At 40.4% G+C, this 18,305-nt stretch overlaps 1 protein-coding gene across 2 annotated transcripts; it reads left to right on the top strand.

Annotated features, from left to right (window-relative positions):
• Nucleotides 1–7: 7 nt before the first annotated feature.
• On the top strand, nt 8–17,998 carry ABCE1 (ATP binding cassette subfamily E member 1). Of its 2 annotated transcripts, none has more exons than XM_066547988.1 (18): nt 8–168; nt 7,085–7,252; nt 7,564–7,649; nt 8,161–8,258; nt 8,639–8,756; nt 10,590–10,727; nt 10,872–10,941; nt 11,982–12,078; nt 13,049–13,138; nt 13,741–13,862; nt 14,523–14,744; nt 15,184–15,243; nt 15,328–15,386; nt 15,560–15,670; nt 15,760–15,902; nt 15,999–16,121; nt 17,110–17,221; nt 17,465–17,998. In XM_066547988.1, exons 2-18 carry the CDS (start codon nt 7,150–7,152, stop codon nt 17,510–17,512), a joined length of 1,800 nt encoding a protein of 599 aa, XP_066404085.1. In that variant the 5' UTR covers nt 8–168; nt 7,085–7,149; the 3' UTR covers nt 17,513–17,998. The 2 variants fall into 2 exon arrangements, with proteins under 2 accessions (XP_066404085.1, XP_066404084.1); XM_066547987.1 differs by lacking the exon at nt 8–168 and adding an exon at nt 862–982.
• Nucleotides 17,999–18,305: the final 307 nt, after the last annotated feature.

Here is an 18,305-nt window from a genome sequence, read left to right as displayed (position 1 = left end):
GGGGCCGGCGGAGCGCCGCGTCCCGGCTCCTCCGGTGTGGGAGCGAGCCTGGGACGTGCTCGGTATGGAACCCGAGCTCCCGAGGTGGCTTCTAGAGATGCTTCCCCACGGGAAGGAAAGCGCGTAGTCGCAGTGTTTCAGGTGCAGATGACGCGCTGCTCAGGGCAGGTAAAGGCCAGCAAGACCCGGGTGTCGTGGCACCCCTTCTTTAGGAGCAATCCGTGGGCACGATCATTGTTGGGGGTGGTGTCCTAAGTGAGGTGATGGGCTCCCAAAGAGAGTGACAGTTCTGCCCGATGGGAATGAAAGCACGTAGCCCCAGTGTTCCAGGTGCAGAAGACACGCTGCCCAGAGCAGGTAAAGGCTAGCGGGACCATTCTATCTTGGTACCTTTCGCGTTGTATCAATCCCCGGGCGCATCCGATATTAGAGCTCGCTTCCTAATGCCGAAACCGCGGTCGTGAAAGGGAATGGAACACCCTTCCTTGAGAAGAGAAGCACCGGTCTAACTGTTGCTGCTGCCCGTCACAACCTACGCGGCAGAAGCAGAGGCCAGCGAGACCTTTCCGTGCCGGCCCGGGAGCTCCCCTCAGAGCGCGGCCGCCGCTCGCAGGGCGGGCTCGGGGAGCTCGGGAGCCCCGACCCGCCCTGGGAGGCTGCGCTCCCTACGCACGGCCACGCTCTAGGTCTACCGTGGTGAGGAGTACCATCCTTCCCTCCCCTGCTGTCCCTGGAGAGGGCCGCCCTTCCTTCCCTTCTCTTCCTTCCCTTCCCACCCCTCCTCTCCGTGGCGCGGGCCAGGCCCCGCCCCCCGGGCCCGACGGCCATCTTGGCCGGGTGGCGGCGGCGGCGCGAGCACGTTGCGCGCGCGGGCCCGCGCGCGGGATCACCGGACGCCGTTTCCCGGCCGCGGCGCGAGGGCGCCGCGCGCGCTCCTACCCCTCCTGCCCCTGGCCCCGCCGCACCCCCCTCACAGCTCCCGGTAAGCAGCGCCGGGGGGGAATCCCCACCTTCCCGCACGGGAATGGAGGTGGTGGGGAAGGGGCCCCGCTCCTCATGGTGTGCTGCCGGCCTGGGCTCGGCCTGGGCGGCGGCCTCGCCCGTAGCACCGTGGGAGAAGGGTCGGCTCGACCGCGCCCCGCCCGGGCCTCAGGGCCGGAGGCTCCCGGGGATCGGGGCTCGCTGCCGGCGTGAGCACGGCCCGGGCCGGCACTGCCTGCACACGCGGCACGTCATCCCCGACGCCTCGGGTTTTGTGGCAGCCGGGGTCAGAGCGCCGGCCCTGCTGCTGTTCCCGGCCGCGGGTATGGCTCCCTGTGGATGCAGCGCGGGATCCTCGCCTGGCGGCGGTGGCCTGGCTCTGGGAAAGGGAACGCCGGCATTTTGCTCCTATGAAAACTGGGAACTTCCTGCTCGGGCTTGGGGGGAAGGCCGAATTTTGCCTTCTTTTGAGGGAAGCTGATATCCACGTGGGTACTTGTGGGGCGGTGAGGAGATCAAGCCTTCCTGCAGGTGCGATAAGATAACGGAGTAAGGCCGTTTTCTGCGAGGTATGTGTAAAAACAAAAGAAGTCGGCAGAGCTTTTCTTAAGGACCATGGTAGTGTTTCCTGCCTGGAATGCATTTAGATACTTCACCTGCAAGTTCCTGTGACAGTTTTCACGTCCTAATTTAAGTTTCCCTGCTGTGGTTCCTTCCATAAACTGCAGTCCTAAACCAGTGGTCATGAAATACTTTCCTTAGTTTCATTAGATTGCTAATTTACGGGTTCGTTCTCACGCATTTCACTTCATGTTAAGGGGAAATGTTAAAGATTGAGTGATAATTAATACTGCTCAGCACAAGCTAAACACACCCACTCGTTCTGCAGCGTCAGTATACTTGACCATATGCTTTCATGTTAACATATTTTCTTATTCATGACGTGTCTTATGAGTAACATAATGATTTAATACAGTAGGGAAATCTGGGGCATGTCTGAACTTCTTTTTTTACATTGCCTCAGTTTCTTAAATATGAAAACCTTAAGTATGGACTAGTTCTTGTATCATTTACTGTTGCTTCTGCTTTGATACTTACAGATGTAGTGATCTCCCATATGCAGTTGAAAATCTCTTTTACTTTAAATTTCAAATTTTTTTGGGTATTCTAGTTCTTGGCTTTATGTGACTGTATGTAGTCCATTGGCAGTGGAGTTGAGAGGCAGTTCTCAATTGCTTGTTTTCAGTGGCAGCTGCAAATGCTGCTCATCCTCACTTAATTCCACAGCACTTCTCTCTGACGTCTCATGCACTGTAATTTTATGAAGTGTTCACTGGTTTTGTGCAAAGTAACCGAAGATGGCACAATTCTGAACCCAGGCCTTGCCTTCACATCTTTCAATGAATGGTCTCTGGTTCTGTTTCAGTCTTCATTTACTTTTAATGTTTAAATTTTTCTTTGTTTAAGCCTGAAAAATTTAGTGCAATTACAAATTCTTCTCCGTCATAATTGCCTTGACTTAGTAAATTACAATTTTGCTCTAATGCATGAGAAAGAAATAAATATTATTAATGCAAGCACATTGCACATGTTCTATAGATTGTACATTGCTGTTGCCTTCTGTGGCAGATAGCAAGGTCTGCACGTGGACAACTTTTTTTATTTTTGTAATCTGGTGTGTCAGGGTGTGCAGCAGCTGTAGCAGACAGCCTAAGAATGCTGACTTAGAAGGCTTGTGATAACATGTTTGGTGTCTTATTTTTAGACATGTTTCATTTTTTGTATTAAATTACATAATTGAATGTAATGGGCAGTTTTTGGCTTTAATGAATGATACTGACAGGGCCTTTACAACATTTCCTTTTTCTCTAGCCAGCAGTTTTTAGTCATTCTCTCCTTCCTTCACCTGTGTTGTCTGTCCATGCTGGGAATATTTTCTGCTGCCACACCATCATCATTCAATAACTCAAATAGCTCTTTACCCTAGTAGTTAGTTGCAAATTAGTATTTTCATACTCTGTTTTTTATTCTGTTCTTGATATGGAAAGGACAAGCACAGTCATGAAGTCAAATGCTTCTGAGTACCAGTTTCTCCTGCCCCTGAAGTGCTGACTGCACTGCTCGGTTACTGGTGTGCTGTACTGTAACATTGCTGATCTGTGTTCAGTCTCCTGAGAGTTCTACATCTGTTCCTTGCAGTCAGACCATCCTATTCCATATGTTCATTTCAATGCCACTCAGCTAACTGGATGTAAATATGTAACTTGAGTTCAGTCTGGTTTTGGACAGTTTGTTTATTTGTTTCTGAGTTCTAAGTAGATATTATTATTTTCTTTTGTGGACAGCTGTCATTGTAGATGTCAGCACAGTCCTGGAAATATTACAGAAGTTCCCTTTTTTTGTTTCTGAAAATGGTTAAGACCGCTAGAGAGTTTTGGATAAACTGACACCTCTGTCACATAGATGGGAGCAGAGTGGGAGGAGTGTGTGATGTGTGTCTCCATCCTGCTTCATGACTTCTATTCCCCCCACCATGTACTCTAAATGCTTAGTGTACATACTTAATTCACTGACCCCTTCAAAACTGTTCACCACAGATTGGGCATTTTTGTGTAAGTTAGAATTAACTGTAAGTTAGAATGGAACTTACATGGGCATTTTCCCTAGGAAGTTAGAATTAGAAAAATACCCAAACTCGGGCTGTTTCATTGCTTACCAGCCACAGTCTGATTCAGCAGCGAGTGTAAACTTCAGTCTGATTATCCCACCAAGACTGTGGAAAGCTTGCTGAGGAGCTTGGCAAGAATTGCTTGTTTCAAGCCGTGTTTGCCTTGGTGTCTTGGAGCAGCCCCATCCCACTCTCCTGCTGTGGAGCTGCAGGCTAAACCCCGGCTGGAGGGTGGGTGGCTGAGGGGGGGGGCCGGGCTGAGCTTCGAGCAGGGTTTGGGGGGCTGGGGAGGGAGGTTTGGTCCTGGAGCAACCCACCAGGACTGGTTCACTGCTGCCTACAGCTCAGGTGGGAGATCCACAGTGCCCTGTCTGCTCAGGCCATGGAGAAAGGGCCACTTGGCACTTCCCTTGGGAAAACAGAGAGGGAATCATTCACCCCCAAATACTCTTTGTAAACTGCAGGATTTTAGTGAAAGGCATTGGGATGTCTTCCCAAAGAATGTATCTGTATTTGAAGTAATGACAACATCCAGTATCTGTCCCCAAGAAAATTACCCTGACTAAAGCACCTTTATAGCCTTCAAAAATAAGGCTTTCAGTTTGTTGTTTCCTGATGTATTAAAGTGGGAACTGCAGACTCATTATTCCAGGCCTGTTTGCCTGGTCTACAGATGCAATTTCAATGTTCAGCCCTACTTTGTCAATCTGGTCTGACAACACAGAACTGTTGAATCACTTTTAATTTTTTTTTCTTATATTCAGTCATTTATTTGAAAACATCAGCTGTGTTAATAAGACTTTCTGGCTTAGGAAATTTAAAATAGTAAAGGGAAAAAAAGAAACGTAAGTAGAAACCTCCACAATATGGTTGGCAGTGTGAGTGATAGTTACATTCATTTATAGGTGATGAAGAATATCTTTTGACATTAGTTTTAAAATACTTTGGAAACTGAATAAAGGAATAAGACTACCACTTTTTAAAGGAACCACTTAAAATGTTGGTACCTATGGCAGTAATGGATTTAAGGATGCAATAACATCAGCTTTTCTGACTTTTGCTGTTGGGTGTCCATCTTCCAGATATTGCAGTAGTAGCTGGAGGATTCCTTCCAATTGAAGTTTATAGAAGGGTAGAATTTAACATGATGTGTGCCATACACCCATTTTATTCTTCTTCCTTCATGAGTCTGCAAGTCACAACCTTTCTTCCTCCAATAGCCATATGTAGTAAATATAGTCTGTGAACCACTGCAGGATGCTTTGGTTTGGTGAAGCAGAGATGAGCTGGGCATCCAAAAAAAACCTTCCCTTAATTAGACATGTTGGAATCCTTTGGATGCAGCTGCACCTTTGCACTGTATGGAAGCCTGAAGTATTTCCAGACTCCTTCCCAGTTTTATCATTGTACTACTGATACTGCATTGAAATGATTTTGAGCATGCATCATCTGTAGGGCTGCCATCCCTTTGTTTAGTGAGATGGAAATGTTTTGTACTTTATGGCATTTATTTTTACAACAACAAAAAAAAAAGTCATTTGCAATATCTTAAAATCTTCCAAGGGCCTCATAAGTCAGTCGTCTTTGTTCTGGAGCTGGAGGGAGAGTTGCCCTTAGGTGTGTCTTGTTCATAGGAAGATAAAAGTCATTATTATTTTCATTATTTTGAGTGAATATAGTAAAGGAAATAGAAATATACTTTAAAACACATTCCACCTTTTTTTGGCTATCAAGACTTAAATTTAAAATTCTCTGCCCTCCCTCCATTTGCTGCAGCTGTACAAAGTCCCATTGCAATCCAGTACTTGTCGATGTACATTACAAAGAACAAAGAGTGGCTTATAGAGAGGAATACAAGTCATAATTTCAGTTCTTTGCATGCATTTGTTTGTGATTTCAGGAATATTTAATCATCTTGTCCTCCACAGAATTATAGAGTTTTTTAGGTTGGAAAAGACCTCTAAGATTATTGAGTCCAACCATTAACCCAGCTCTGGCTCCTACCCTGTGTCCCTGAGGGCTACATCTACATGTCTTTTAAATACCTCCAGGGATGGTGACTCAGCCACTTCCCTGAGCTGCCTGTTGCAATGCTTGTCCACCTTTCAGCAGAGAAGACAGCTTCCCTGACATCCAGTCTAAACCTCCCCTGCTGAGATCTGAGGCTGTTTCCTCTTGTCCTGTGTCCTCTTATTTTGAAGAAGAGCCTGACTCCCCTCCTTGCTATACCCTCCTTTCAGACAGGTGTAGAGAGTGAGAGGGGCTCTCTTGAGCCTCCCTTCCTGGACTAAACATCCACAGCTCCCCCAGCTGTTCCTCAGAGCGGTGCTCCAGACCCTTCCCCAGCTCCACTGCCCTTCCTGGGCTCGCTCCAGCCCCTCAGTGACTTTCTTTAGTGAGGGGCCCAGAGCAGGACACAGCACCCAAGGAGTGGCCCCCCCAAGTCCAGGGGGACAATCCCTGCCCTGGTCCTGCTGGCCACACTGCTGCTGATCCAGGCCAGGATGCCGCTGGCCTTCTTGGCCACCTGGGCACAGCTGGCTTGTGTTCAGTCACTGTCACCGGCCATGCCCAGGTCCTTTTCCACCAGGCAGTTTTCCTTACACTCTTCCCCAGCCTGTGGCACTGCCTGGGGTGGCTGTGACCCAAGGGCAGGACCCAGCGCTTGGCCTTACTGATCCTCATGATCCCCATGGATCCAGCTTGGCTAGATCCCTTTGTGGAGCCTTTCTATGTTCTTTATAAAGAATTTTACTTACTTTTATTTAAATCTATTATAGGCATTGATACCATATTAGGAAATTAAGAAGGTAACTGTAGTTATTCAGATACTAATGAAACTCAAGATTAAATAATCAAACATCATCATGAATGGCTGCTCATATTGCCTGGTTTACTTTTTATACTCAGTTAAAAATTTTCACTTTGAAAACTGGTTTACATTTTACACTGTTTTAATCCTTTAATACAGAATATTGGCATACAGTTGGTAAATGTATATTCAATCATATCCTTAGAGTAGTAGTTGTAGTCACAATTTGTCAATGTGAACAAGGGTGCTTTATAGTAGGTAACTTGTAAAACTAAAATTTGGAGCTGTATAGATCCTTATGTCCTTACTACAGTGTGCTTTTTTGGAAACAAATCCATTTTAAGATAAATCGCAATTTTATTTCTACACTGGAAAAATAGTAATGGGACAGAAAGATGATGTTAAAAAATTTGTGCAGTTATCTACACATCAGTATCCTTGTTATTTGTATCTCTAGCTCTGCTGTTTGCCATGTTGCATAAAGGAGGAAAAGAAATAATTTTGCATTTTTCATCTCTCCACTCCACTAGCAATAACTTAGGTTAGATATGTCTGTTACCTGTGCTGTCAGTAACCTGATCTCTTACGGGTTTTTTTTCTTTTGTTTTTTTCTTTTCTTTAAGGTCTGGAAGACTCCCACTACTCCTTCTTATAATTGGTGTATGTGTTTAACCCTAAATTGTGCATTATGGCCGACAAATTAACAAGAATTGCTATAGTCAACCATGACAAATGTAAGCCAAAGAAATGTCGTCAGGAATGCAAGAAGAGTTGTCCTGTGGTTCGAATGGGTAAGAGATACAATGTAACAAAGTGTTGAAGCAATTGGATTTTAAACTTTTAAATCAGTTCTACTCTGTAGAATGAGCTTTTTATAACTGATAGATTTTTGTATATCATTCAAGCTTTTTTTTTCATAAAGCTTTTAGAAATATCACTAAAAGCATGAACAATTCCTAGTAATAATGACACTTTTCAAGCCTTTGGATAATCTGAATCTTCAGTGAACGTTCATCAGTTACAAGGTCCTCTGAAATTTAGTAGGCAGGAATTTGGATTCACCAGAAACTGGACTGATCTTATCTTAATTTTTTTTCACCAGGAAAACTTTGCATAGAAGTCACATCACAGAACAAAATAGCATGGATTTCAGAAACACTTTGTATTGGTTGTGGTATTTGCATCAAGGTAAAAATAAAACTGCTTTATTTAAAGTGCTAAATTTTCCTTATTTTGTTATTACATTTAGCAATGCATACTGTAACTTCAAAAAGCAGTTTTCTTTCCTGGATTAATCAGACCAAGTTGACTTACTGTTTATAGAAAGTGAAGAACTGTGTCACTTGACTGAACTGGTTGGGTTGCAAGGTGTGGGTTTTATTTGTGGCTTTGTTTTTTGCTTGGCCTTGTTTGGGTTTTTTGTTTGTGTCTGTAGACACCTAGCAGCAGAAAGATGTTTTTTGTGAAAGGTGTAGAATACATGTGCTGTGCCTTATTTGTATTGTAGACTGACAGTCTAAACTGCAGACTACTAATTTGAAAAATGTGGCACAGAACTTCCTTGGCAGGTCGACCATGTAAAGGAAATTTGGTAGAGGTCCATTTAAAAATACAAATGCACAGCTGGGTGCAGTACAAAACATAGGCTTTTGTTAATAAATTGTGTGCACTAATAATCTATAATTTATTTCAATTCCAGAAATGTCCTTTTGGAGCCTTGTCAATTGTTAACTTACCTAGCAACCTGGAGAAAGAAACAACACATAGATACTGTGCCAATGCCTTCAAACTTCACAGGTATTTTATTTTTCAAATATCAAAGAGACAAAAAAATTGATAGTGTAAACATAGTGCACGTCAAAGTGTTCTTGGTTCTTACCCCAGTAGCTTCCTTTTAGAATGTTAGTTAAATTGTTCTTATTAAAAAGTATTATAATTAAATAAATTAGTGTTAGGGATTATTTTACAGAGCCCCTATTTAAAAACAGACTGTCCTTAAGTATTTCTTATGCTCTTCAATTTTTAAGGAACTTGATATGATTTGGGTTAGATATTTGCAAATTAACAAAGGCTGTAGTAATCAGAAGGTCTGAAAATGGGTTGCAGCATTTACTTGCCCACTAAGTGTTGGTGTGTGATGGATAAATGTAACACAAACTTATCAATGTTTTGTACAGGTTGCCTATCCCTCGTCCAGGTGAAGTACTGGGATTGGTTGGAACCAATGGTATTGGAAAATCAACTGCCTTGAAAATTTTAGCAGGAAAACAGAAGCCAAATCTTGGAAAATATGATGTATGTATCAGCAATAAAAAAGAGTTAGCATTTTAGGTAGCTGTTTATTTTTTTGGACTGAATGTTTGTATCTGTGAATGGGATAGATTTGTGGGGTTGTTGGCACTTTGATATTGACAGCCAGTGACCTACTCCACACAGCACCAGTAGTAGACGGTTATTGCTAACAATTTGCCTTCTTGCAAATTGTGTATATCTCTCAAGAAAGATAAGGGAACTAATTGTGATTGTAATTCACAAAAGATAAAAATCAGAGGTTGGTTTCTTGAAGTCATACTTATGGGCTTGGGGTTTTTTTAATACCAGTCTTTAAAAAACATCACGTTTTTCTCCCTGCATAATTTACCTGTTCCCATCAGAAATTTCCATAGCCCAAGTACTGGAGTTTCTTCTAAGTTTCCTTTGTTTTTATCTGAACAGCTCAAGTGTCTATGAGCACTTACTGTGTATCCTTGGGACCTCTTAGGCATTTTTATCTTTGATTCTTCTTTGATTCTTTTGAGGAAGATTTCTCATAGAGTATGTTGTTATTGTAAGTTGTGGTTGAAGGTATATCCCACTGTACACTTGAATACCGAGCTCTGAAAAATCCTTAGTTTCTTCACGTTGCTAGTTATGTAGAAATAAGACTTTTTGAGAATGAGACTTAAAACTTGTAGTCTGCTGGTATTCATAGGAGTTCATAATCCATTTTCCTATGTGTTTCCTCCAAGTCAAACTGCAGCCAGTGAGCAAAATATTTTACAAGGGCTTCTTTACCTAGCACCACTCCAAAGAGTGAATACATTAGAGAAAGGGCATAAATAATGACTATTAGGACTCCTTTTATCAGTATTTCAGATGTTACAGATGGCATGGGGACAATTGAATTCTGGTGAACACTTTTGTCCTTCAGGAAGCGTTTGTAAGAACAAGTGTGTTGGTACTTTCTTCAGCAGTTTCTTTACCTGAAAGAGTAATGTTTTAATAAACTGCTCAGTCATGGCTGCTACCTAAAGGTGCAAAGAAATAGTCATTCTCTTTCAAGTTTGGTTTATATTATTTTGTGGACTTCTTGTTTCAGGTGGTAGTATTGCAGAAATAGCAAAACTTTTGACTTTCTGAATGTGTACTTAATTGAATTACCATGCTTCCAAAATCAGACTTTGCTGTGAAGGAGCCATATCAGTATGACCACAGAAACACGTGGTATGAATTGAATCTTCCATGTTGCTTCTGCTCTAAAACTGATGAAGCATTTCCTCTGTGTATTTGCTTGGTTTGGAAATATGACTGTGTCAGTCTGATCCATACTGTTTATCATCAAAGTAATTAACTCAGCACCCCTCAGAGTAGTACAGTGTGCAAGGGGGAACTTTTTCCTGGGTGATTGCTCTGAACAGTTCCTTTATTTTCAATTTGTCATTTTTCCTTTCTTTTTTTTTTCCTTCTATTTCCTTGAAAATGTTTGCTAGAAGCAGAGAAAATTACCAGTTTTGTTGCATCTTCTGTGCTAGTTCGTGCTTTTATCATTCCAGTCCTTTTCCTTTGGATTAGCTGTATCAGATAGCTAACAAGTGTGGTTACATTAATCCATGCTGTCATTTACCCCATGAAGTTGTTTCAGTTCAGTAGCTTCTTAGCTGTGCAAATTTTAATTTTTTTTGGAAGAGTAGTGAAACCTGGAAAAAGAAGGTCTCTCTAAACTTTGTTTTTGGAATGCTTTTGCAGATTTTTTTGGTTTGTTCTCTTACAAGCATATTCTATTTGCCTTATTGATTGGAATTTGAAATTAGGGCTCCTCACTATGTTTTTAAATGGTATAAGTAAACCCAGGCTTTAATTTTGTCACAGGATCCACCTGACTGGCAAGAAATTTTGACTTACTTCCGAGGATCTGAATTACAGAACTATTTTACCAAGATCCTGGAAGATGACCTTAAAGCTATCATTAAACCTCAGTACGTGGACCAGATCCCTAAAGCTGCAAAGGTGAGACATTTCATGAGTTAATAGAAAGCTGGGAGCTTCTTCTGTAGTACTTCTTATGTGTTTAAAGGTTTTATTTAGCAGCATAACTCAGAACTGTTTGAAATTTTTAATGTTGGTTGGGGTTTTTTATTATTTATCATACAGGGAACAGTGGGATCAATTCTGGATAGGAAGGATGAAACCAAGACACAAACTGTTGTGTGTCAGCAGCTTGGTAAGTAATTTTGTACAGTCAAAATTTGAGAAGTTCATATTTACTGAAACAATCAAGTTACCACAATATGATAGAGCATGTAAATTATGCCAACTCAAAGAGAGAAAAAGTGCTTTAGTGTAAATCCCAGGGCATGCTGTAATATAAATAACACAAATAATACTTTCTGGTGGCAAACTAGTTGATACATTCTAGTTAACAGAATTTAATGCAGTTTCTGTTTCATAGTAGAAAGTGCTTATTTTTAAATCCGGAAAAATCCCACTTAACATCTGCTGCTCTTGCTTGCTCACAAATATGGCAAAATCTGAGCATCCTCCCTTCTACACTGCATGTAAAAAATGTTATCTTAATATTCCACACTCCCCCCAAAGCTTGTATGTATCTAATTTTAGGGGGAGTAACACTGACTTCTGAGATTAATACAATTAATAAGAACATCTGCATAGTCCAGCCCTAGTAATGTTTTGTAGGTGTTTTGTATTTAGTTGTTACTAAATTCACTATGGGATTGTTTTTGGTAGAACTGGGTAGTGAAGGTGAGGCTGCCATTGTGCCACCAAGAATGTGGTCTTTGAGTCCCACTTAATTTATTAATGACACAACCTATTCTTGAAATGTGTACATTAAGCTGCTTAGAAAATACCTGCTTCACCCATCTCCTGTAGGGTTTGAGGGACTTGATTTTCCTGAAAATCAGAACTCTCCAGGCAAGCCTGACAAGAAGCACTTTCAGAACTGGTATAGTTTCTTTTTAGGGCCAGAATCTTCACCAGTGTGGTGGAGAAAGAATAGAAATATAATTCTTCCGCACAACAGGAAGCAGCCATGCAGCTAATGCTGCAGAGAAGCCAGAGCTTGCTGTGACTTAGTATTAGCAGTATGATACTGGTGCTGTATAAAGTGAAAGCTTATTGTCCTTCTGTTCTCTTTCCCTCTCTCTAGGATGTTTGCTATGTTATTACATGTTTCTGTAGGTAATCAAAACATGGATTGTTCTGTTGGTTATCACATACCTAAAATTAATCACTTATTTGCAGACTTAACACATCTGAAAGAAAGAAATGTTGAGGACCTTTCAGGAGGAGAACTTCAGAGATTTGCTTGTGCAGTTGTTTGCATTCAGAAGGCTGATATGTATGTTAAATTTACTTCTGTTACACATTGCTTCTAATAATCTGTCTCAGAATATGGTCCTCAAATTTACACTTATTCTTAACAATAATCTTTTGTATGAAATATTGAAGAATATTTAAAAATTATTAAATAATGTTTTAAATTATTTTTTAAAAATTTCCAGCTCATCAGCTGAAAGCCATTTTTACTTCATGTTTAATCTCTGGATTCTGTATACTTTCATTTATTGAGTGGAAATAGCTGATTTCAGAAGGCAGTGTTAGATTTCAGCATCCCACCCTCATAACCTCTCCCTAATGCAATCTAAATGTATCCTGTTGGACAGCACACCTCCCTTAGCTTCTCAGAATGAGAACGGTACAGCTGCTTCCCCACCTCTTAGAACTTTTAGTCCCTCCTCTCCTGTCTTTGCAAGCAGGAAATTACTGTCTAATCTTTGTTATTTCCTGACTCCTTGGGACCAACAAAGCAAGACCAGAAGAGTTACAGGGTTTTGGATTTCTTTTTCATGAATTTTTGGTTGGTTGGTTTTGTTCACTTGGGCTGCTGTTTTTTGTTTGGTTGGTGGGAATTTCAAGTGGATTTCCTTGTTCAGTGTGCTCTTTTTGGAAAATGTCCTTTTTCCAGTCTTCTGAAGTATTTTTGCACTTTTTAGTTCATTTAGTTAAATTTAAGGTAATTTAAATTTAAGTTAGTGGATGGGAATCCTAACTACTGATTCTTGTAACTTTTGATAACTTTGATAACTTTGTCAGAACTTTTGGGAAAGTAATACTTAACTCACTTTCACATGGCAGTCTACAGAGAATAAAGGCAGGTGTGCACAATTCTCATTTTTTGTCTCCCTTTCTCAGTATAAATAATGATTCTTTTTTATTTCCATTTACTTAATGGTTGTAATGTTAATATTATGTTTGAGTAAATAGAAAGCTTGCATTCACTAAGACTTCACTCTTCCTTTTGGGATTAGCTTCATGTTTGATGAACCTTCCAGCTACTTGGATGTCAAGCAGCGCTTGAAGGCTGCCATTACCATCCGGTCCCTCATAAACCCTGACAGGTAAATACAAGCTTCAGCTGTTTCACCAGACTGTAGTAATGCATGACTGCTTACAGAGGGAAGAAGCATCCAGTCCATCCCCTCAGAAGTGCTCACTCCTCAGTATGGCACACTAACAGATGTTTCAGATATTCCATGTCTGTAATATTCTATTCTTTTGCATTTTGGAAACTTATTTCCTGTAGTTTCTGGTCCCATTTCAAAATTCTGTAATAAGGATAGGAAAACATTGGTGGTTACTTTTCACCTGAATATTGCTGTTTCATCCCTTTCTCACAAAGATTTTTTTCTTAAAATGTGCTAAATATTTTTCACTCAAATCAATCAACATCCTTCCACTTAATGTACATAAAGAATCTGCCAGTTCATGCTGAAGATGGACTTTAAATTTATCATTCACGAGTTTTTGGACAGTTTAAAAAATGCTGGTGAGGGATAGAGGGATATGAACTCTCTCCTTCTTTAGTATAAAGTGAAGAAATCATATTAACTAAAAATCATGTTGATAGCTCTTGTTTATGCAAGACTAGATTAAGAAAAAAAGAAAGAAAAAATATTTTGCATTGAGATAAAAAAAGCATCTCTCTGGCTTTGTTTTTCAGGTACATTATTGTTGTAGAGCATGATCTAAGTGTATTAGATTATCTCTCTGACTTTATCTGCTGCCTGTATGGAGTGCCAAGTGCTTATGGTGTTGTTACCATGCCTTTCAGCGTAAGAGAAGGTAATTCTTGCCATATTGCTCTTTTTAAACTTTCCCCAAAAAAAGACAGCAAAATGCCAGTTATCTGCTATATAAACATGTCCTCATCCCGTCACAGTTCAGCAATGAAAAAACTGTTTGATTTTTTGCAGAATTTCTGTGTAAAATGATACTTAATTTGTAACTCAACCCAAAAGCCTTCATTTTCACTTGCTGTGGACATAATTTTGATACTTGCAGGTGTTTTGTAAACAGTGGAGTTACACAAAAGACCCTGTAAGTAGTAAAGGGCAGGAGAGAAGTTGAACACTACATACCTCTGTGCTGTGCAACCACACAGTAGTGTTCAACTGAATTGACCCCACTTGTAGTACTGAGACTCAGTAAAAACTAGCTTTGAGAGAGTGGGCCCAACAGCAGGAGTTCCTTTAAACTCCACACACATCACTAACAGTGGCTTTTCAGAAAGAGCTGCTCCAGCCATTCTGTAGTTTAGTAAGGCTCTTCTTCATTCAGTTTGCAATGTGCACACCTTAAAAGAGGAGGTCTTGTTGCTTCTTTTAAAGCATTAAAAATCCAGTATTCTCATTATCAGAATGGAATTTGCAGCCAGGAATTGAAATTCGTCTTGTTTTACTTTGTTGCAGACCTTTCTAATGATCTTTTTTCCTCCCATCATAGGCATAAACATCTTCCTAGATGGCTATGTTCCAACAGAAAATCTAAGGTTTCGAGATGCATCTCTGGTATTTAAGGTAGCCGAGACAGCTAATGAAGAAGAGGTTAAAAAGATGTGTATGTACAAATATCCAGGAATGAAGAAAAAGATGGGAGAGTTTGAACTATCCATAGTAGCTGGAGAATTCACCGATTCTGAAATTATGGTGATGTTAGGGGAAAATGGTAAGTGCAATTTTTGTTGGAAACTACTTCTCCAGCCCTGAATATGCTCCTAAAGCCCTTCTTCACTTTGGGAGGAGCCAGGCTTCACAATTACTGGGTTTGAGTCAGGTTGAGCTGCTTGTTGCCTGGTGAAGATATCACAGCATGAGCCCCCTGAGTAGGAAGAATGTAAAGTTACTGAGTGTTAACAGTGCCACCGTGTTGTGTTTGTTACCTACCCTGTTTTAAAAACTTAGGTGTCAGTTTTAAGCTGTCTCTTCCATTTGGAAAAGCAAGTAGTAGCAAGTGCTGGAAGATAATATAGGAATTCTCAAAGCAGTATAATTTTAAAACATATTCTTTATTAAATAGTCTTAGTTGTTGTTGTATCAGTGATTTGTTAGGGGTCTAAATTACTAAAAAGTGATTAATGTGTAACTTGTATTTTATTGTATTTCAGGAACTGGCAAAACAACATTTATCCGAATGCTTGCAGGAAGACTTACACCTGATGAAGGAGGTAATGTGTTACACCCAAGATAAAACCTATTTTAAGGATACTGGAAATTCTCTTGTTTACATTATTAATTTTGTCTTTTTATAGGTGAGGTCCCAGTCCTAAATGTCAGCTACAAACCACAGAAAATCAGCCCTAAATCTACGGTACATTTCAGCCTTATTTATTAAGTATCATGTTTGCTACAAAACACAAGTATAGAAATTATTTTATGCCTATTTTGTAGCTGTATCTATTTAGATAGATTTTTTTATTACTCTGTTCCTGCTTGTTTTCTTGTGGTGCATAAAACTGAATGGCAACATTTTCCTTTTGCTAGGGAAGTGTCCGTCAGCTGCTGCACGAGAAGATCAGAGATGCCTATACACACCCCCAGTTTGTAACTGACGTGATGAAACCTCTTCAGATAGAAAACATCATTGACCAGGAGGTACTAATTGCTTAAATCAACATCCTCATTGTCTTAACTCTCAGCCTGTACCTGAACTAAGCCTGGCCTTGTTTCCCCCGCCCCACCAGGTTCAGACGCTGTCTGGTGGTGAGCTGCAGCGTGTAGCGTTAGCCCTTTGTCTGGGTAAACCTGCAGATGTGTATCTGATTGATGAGCCCTCAGCTTACCTGGACTCTGAACAGCGTCTGATGGCTGCCAGAGTCATTAAACGGTGAGTGCATGTGCTGGGCAAGGAGCCAAAATTTGCAGTACTATTACAATGAGTTCACATTACTCTCTCTTCTTTTCTTCTTTTCCCTCATTTCAGTTTCATTCTCCATGCTAAAAAAACAGCTTTTGTGGTAGAACATGATTTTATCATGGCTACATATCTTGCTGATCGTGTGATTGTTTTTGATGGCATTCCTTCCAAGAACACACTGGCAAACAGGTAAGAGATTCATTGGGATTGCTAAGCAAGATTGTCATCCCTGCCTGTGGAAATTAAAGCTGCATCCAGGACTGTCCTGAGGGTTCTGACTTTTGTTTTGAATCATGGAACAGCAAATGGGATTGATCCTTACCTACAGGCTACCTAAACCACAGTTGGGGCAGGGTTGAGGAACATAACCAAACCCTCAAAAACTAGACCAGCCTTAAGCAATTGCATGATGGCTAAATAACAATAATCACAAGAGATCAAGGAATGAAAAAAGTACCAACTGTAAACTACCCTTCTGAAAATAACTTCCAGCTGCCGTAGACGAAAGCAGTGTACTAATGGTACTTGTATGCAGATGTAGTGAAGGACAAGTCTCAATGCCAGCATCAGTGTGCATTGCTTTACTCTTTCAGAGGTGTCCCTTTTGATGTCTACTTTTGTTCCTGTTAGTAATTTCATGTAGATTACAGAGACTTTTTGATGAGCAGCCTTATCAGAAAACAGGCTTTTAGAACACTGAGTGCTTGGCACAAGCTAGATGAAATAATAAACACACTGTCTGCCATGGCAATCCCCTGCTACCCTGGCTGGGGTAGCCAGGTGGTATTCCCTTCCAAGAACACACATGTTGGAATGCAAAAATCACACTCATTCATGGATATTGAGAAAGTTATGTTTTGGGTTGGGTTTTTGTTTCCTTGAATGTAAGCACACACATGTGCTTGTAATGCACATGTTTCCTTGAATGTAAGCACACATACAAAATAAAAAGAAAGAAAAGGTCACAGCTGGAAGCCACAATGAGACACTACTCTCATCTTTCAGCAGCATCTGAGGTAGGGTTTGACTAAAAATGTAGCATGTCATGGTATGTCAAATACAGCTTACATTTGCATTTCCAGACCTGAGTGAGCTCAGGATGGAGATCAAAGTTGCCTGTAATCATATGATATTAAACTTCTGAAAATATGACTAAAATATTCTTCTGTCTCAACAGTCCACAGACTCTCTTGGCTGGAATGAATAAGTTTTTATCTCAGCTTGAAATCACTTTTAGAAGAGACCCCAACAATTACAGACCAAGAATAAATAAACTCAATTCCATCAAGGTAAGAGAGGACCACCTTTGCAGTACAGGAGCTATGATTGTTTGATAGGAAGCCAGATTTTAAAATATGGAACAAAAGGAAGATTGACAGGGTAGTTCTACTGTGCTGGAAAAACAGCATGTGAAACTAGTAAGAGTAATAAGGGAAGCAGAAAGGATTTTAGATAAGTGTCTTTTATTTCAGTTATGTTCAAGTCTGCCAAAGACTGCTTCAAGTAATGGTGACCTTTTTTCTCTTCCCAAGGATGTGGAACAGAAGAAGAGTGGAAACTACTTCTTCCTGGATGACTAAATATTGAATCCCAGCATCTTTTTAACTGGCATCTAGACATGCGTATTGGAATCTAAACAGCTGTGATGAGATGGCTCAGATCAGGTTTTAGAACAATTAATCTTTTGGAGCTTAAAATCTCTTGCTGCATTTAACATCTGAGATAGTAGCAGTAAACATCCTAGTCTGAGTAAAACTGCCACTTTCTATATTTTGGTGACTCAGCCCTATTTTCAGTGTAATAATTTCAAAATAGACCACCTTGAAATTGTGCAAATGGGTCTCCTGATTTTTCAAAATTTAAGGGAGGTTTTCCATTCAATATATCCTACTCATGTACCAAGTACTGACTGAACTTCCTCATTTTAAAATAAATCTTTGAAGCTGTTTTCTGTATAAGAGGGAAGTTTACTAAGAATGTCATGCTACAAGACCGACTCCTCTTTTAAAAAGTTTGAATCTCTCTGGCTGAGGGTTTAAAAAATAAAATACCCACGTAACTTGTGACACTGCAGAATTTCTTCAATTACTAATTCAGAAGTGTGTATAATTATTAATGTCACACACCCTTTTCTCACACTACGCCTTTTTTTAATCATCCGTCCCTGTGCATGTTCTCAGATCTAGGGATATGAAAATAATCAGTGAAATAATCCTAAAGAGAATATAAACATTCTTTCCATCTATCCAACTCACTCTTCCATTAAGTTTTCATAAGACTAAGATGCAGGAATCACTTTTCCCTAAAGTAAAAAGCTTTGATCCTTACTATAACAAAAAAGAAAAAAAATTGAATAAACATTGTTTAAAAACT

This window comes from Molothrus aeneus, chromosome 4, assembly GCF_037042795.1.
Source record: "Molothrus aeneus isolate 106 chromosome 4, BPBGC_Maene_1.0, whole genome shotgun sequence".
In the NCBI taxonomy this organism is placed as follows: Eukaryota; Metazoa; Chordata; class Aves; order Passeriformes; family Icteridae; genus Molothrus; species Molothrus aeneus.
This window is presented reverse-complemented; position numbering and strand designations above follow the sequence as displayed.

Coding starts and splice junctions, on each gene's coding strand:
- ABCE1 (XM_066547988.1), top strand. CDS start 7,150: ATGGCCGACAAATTAACAAGAATTGCTATAGTCAACCATGACAAATGT. Junction 7,253..7,563: donor TTGTCCTGTGGTTCGAATGG/GTAAGAGATACA, acceptor TTTTTTCACCAG/GAAAACTTTGCATAGAAGTC. Junction 15,903..15,998: donor GCTGCCAGAGTCATTAAACG/GTGAGTGCATGT, acceptor CCCTCATTTCAG/TTTCATTCTCCATGCTAAAA.